The sequence below is a fragment of the Lipotes vexillifer genome, unplaced genomic scaffold, assembly GCF_000442215.2.
Source record: "Lipotes vexillifer unplaced genomic scaffold, Lipotes_vexillifer_v1.1 scaffold1980, whole genome shotgun sequence".
NCBI classification, from domain to species: Eukaryota; Metazoa; Chordata; class Mammalia; order Artiodactyla; family Lipotidae; genus Lipotes; species Lipotes vexillifer.
In genome coordinates, this window is record NW_006797999.1 from 1,290,544 (window position 1) to 1,293,941 (window position 3,398).

General features: G+C 48.1%; 1 protein-coding gene across 1 annotated transcript in view; it reads right to left on the bottom strand.

The window, feature by feature from the left end:
• ARHGEF10 (Rho guanine nucleotide exchange factor 10) overlaps positions 1 to 3,398 on the bottom strand; it is a 73,524-nt gene that overhangs the window by 42,709 nt on the left and 27,417 nt on the right. Inside the window, exons 11-12 of the mRNA XM_007470024.1 lie at positions 1,763 to 1,840; positions 1,355 to 1,534 (exon numbers count right to left, since the gene is read on the bottom strand). Coding sequence (XP_007470086.1) covers positions 1,355 to 1,534; positions 1,763 to 1,840 — 258 coding nt within the window. The remainder of the gene's footprint in view (positions 1 to 1,354; positions 1,535 to 1,762; positions 1,841 to 3,398) is intronic.

A 3,398-nucleotide genomic window follows, 5' to 3' on the forward strand; every position in this document is an offset into this window, starting at 1 on the left:
TGCTGATTGGTTTGTGGATTTCACCTCCAGGACAGAATGTCCTGCATCTCAGCATGTGGAGGTCCCAGCAACCTGACCTAACCATCCCCTGGAGATGCTCAGAGGAGGACAGCTGACCACACCTGTTTCCCCAGGCTAAGGGGCAACGCCACGTAGGTCCACTGCCCAATTTTCCCAGAAGTGCAAAGGTTTCCAGAGGCAGAGACATTGGCCTCACTCCCTTTTATGCTTCTAAGATCCCACATATTCTTGAGGACAGACAGCGATTCCCGTAAGTAGATGTGGGGCCACTTAGAGAAGAAATGCTTTCATCTAAATTATATATTTTTAAAAAAGATTTTCTTCTACCTTAAAAAAATGTTCCCAAGGTAAACATTTTAAGAAGGACAGACTAAGAGTTGAAACTAATATATAAAATAGGCAGAAATGCAATAAAAAAGTAAATGTCCAATATCTCTTTTTTGTTTTTCATAAAGATCACTGAAGGGGATTATGCAAATTAATTTTAGTAAGAACTCTTTTTCCACGTTATCTTCAAAGCATACTTTATATACCTCATTAAGCACACGCACAGAATATATAGAAAAAAGGTTTCATGTATCACATTACAGCATTCCTCTAAGTATACGGATACTTAAAAATCTTTCAAGCTCTTGTCCCTTGACAGTGCTGTCCTCAATCAACTTCAGAATCCCTCTGCTACCTCGATAGAAAACTAGCCAGTCCACAGTGTGGACGATTCACAAATGGGCCGAAGATAAATGGCTTGGAGACAAGCAGCGCTGGAGCTCAGGGCTGTGGCGGCTCCTGCTGGGAAAGGTCAGCGCAGCTGTGGGACCAGCTCGTGTCCCCTCGCGTCCTGTGTCACAGCAGGGCCCGGAGGCTGCGTCCGCACAACGGGACACCAGGTCAGGGAGCACAGGGCTGAGGGAAACAGGTGGGTATCTTCCCACAAGGCGGTTCCCAGGAGGGGTGAGACCCCGTGAGGGCTTAAAGCCGACAACCCCACAAAACCGTTCACAAGCAGGGCCCTGACTCGGCAACGAAACCATCATCAAATTGCCTGTGATGCCTCCCAAGCTTCACGGTGTGTAGTCTGAAGTGTTCCAGGGGCAGCTCCACCGGAGCCTCTGGACGTTTCTCTCTACATCCTTCCCCTGGACGCACACGCGTGCTCAGCTTCCTGACCTCAGACCGGCCCCCGCGAAGAGCTCCGCAGGGTCGGCTGGGGCACTGTGGGGTGCAGCTGGGCTCAGGCCAGCAGGACACCCACACTGAGGCATCCGTGGGAGAAGGGAGGGGCCCTGAGCCCAAGGGAGCCCCGCAGACCCTCTGGGCACGCTGACTCGGTTACCGAGGCCACGAAGACGTCTCCGATCATCTCCACCGAGTCCCACTCGGCCACGCGGCTGGCCAGTGCGATCTGGAACATGCAGTGGCACTGCAGGACCTCCTTGACCCGGTAGAAGACCGTCTTCAGCTTCCTCTCGCTCAGGATCTTGGGCTCCATCTCAGACAGCGGCTTCTCGTATTGCTGAGGCAGAAACGCACAAGGACGGCCCAGGCTTTTCCCAGGGTTCATGAAAGAACATAGAGAAACTCACCTGTGCAAACTACGTTTGTGTCCAAACAAACCAGGCGACTTTTGATGTCAATACACAGACACAATTCTCAGATTCTTTTAAGAATTTTGCCAATTTGAGTATTTTATAATTCATAGGTTCACGAAACATATCCATTATACAATGTGACATTTAGATACCTCCAAAATCCTCTTAAGAGCATCCACGTAGCTCTTTTCACTGTCGACAACCGAACCCAGAATATATCTTCTTACGACCTGTTGAGAATTTGAAAAGACAACAGTCAAAACCTGCCTCAGAAAACACAACAGATAAATCTGACTTCGTTGAGGCTTGTGGACAAAAAAGTTTTTTGTTTTCAAGACAGTACATAAATGAAAACTCCCAAGACCTTAAAATATATTAGTGCATTAACTACCTACCATTATGGGCAAAAAACATTGGTTCCCCAGCACCACAATTCTGTTATTTGTAAACCTCAAATTATAAACCACAACTACAGTAACACAATTAAATTATGGCATTAACAACAATTTCATTCACTCATCCAACAATAATGAACTGAATTAACGGATTGTATTTTATGTGCCAAGCATGGAATTACATGGTATTTCATGTATACATTAAGCATAGAAAAAAAACCTTCCAGTCTTGACTCAAAGAATGCTATTACCAACACATCTCAAATAATTATTCCAAAGTTATTACAAAAAAAAAAACTTTTGGAACGTGGAGGTATAGTTTTCTTTTGTTTTGAGGCCATTCGAAGCCTACAAGGCTAAGAACGCAGAGAGTAAATTACCAACGTCAATTCCAGGTGGAAAAACTCCTCCAGACCTGAGATGCCTGCATTTCAACCAGTGACATCACTTTGGGATTTGTTTTCATGACTATAGAGGACATGCAAGCACAAGTTTCTGGCTGTAAGATGCCTGTTTAAGGCCAATGACGACACTGGGCACTTTTGTCCAGTTTACACACCGTTTGCAAAGTTGTTTTTGCCAATAAATGGCAAGTGAAGCATAGAAATGACAAGGCTGCTCCTAACCCCACCCCCGGCAGCCCCATCCCAGGAACCGCGACGCCACCTGGCGGCAGAAGGCACATCCTCCGAGGGCGCGCCTCTTGTCAAGTCACCGACATCCACAAGGGGGCGACTCCTCTCCTTACAAAAGGGCTGCTCCTTCACAAAATGAAGGTAAAAAGCAACCTTCAAGGACACTTAAGGAAGAAAGTGATGTGTGTAAAAGGCAGATGAGTCTGGAATTAAAGCACAAGCACACGCGGCCGCAGCGATGACCCCTCCCTCTGAAACGAGGGTGGCACCCCACGACCCAGACACCCCCAAACTCCGGATGGTCAAATTTGGACCAGCCTTCTCCCAAAATTCAGATTCCCACACACTGTCTCAACTCTGGGGTCAGGATATTTGAGGATTTGCGGGGGGGGGGTGGGCGGTCTAACCTAGGAATTAAATATGTTTTTTTAAGTCCTGAGATGACACTAATGTATCATCAGGTCAAAGGACCTGGAATTGGTATTACTGAAAAATACAAAGTAAAACCCCAAATCTCCCCCAGATCCCAGGGCTCCTTCAGGTCGGGTCGGCCCCTCAGTTAAACTCAGTGCGTGGACGGCACAGCCAACACGGGTTCCCAGGCCTCAGGCTTCCCGGGACCCTGACCCCGAGGTTGCAGGGAGACCTCCGCCCTGGACCAGCTTTCCTACGAGGCCACGGGGACCCGCGGGAGATGTGCCTGGGCCAGGAGGTGATTAGAGCAATGCAGGAGGAGGAGGGGGGGTGGCAAAGGGGAG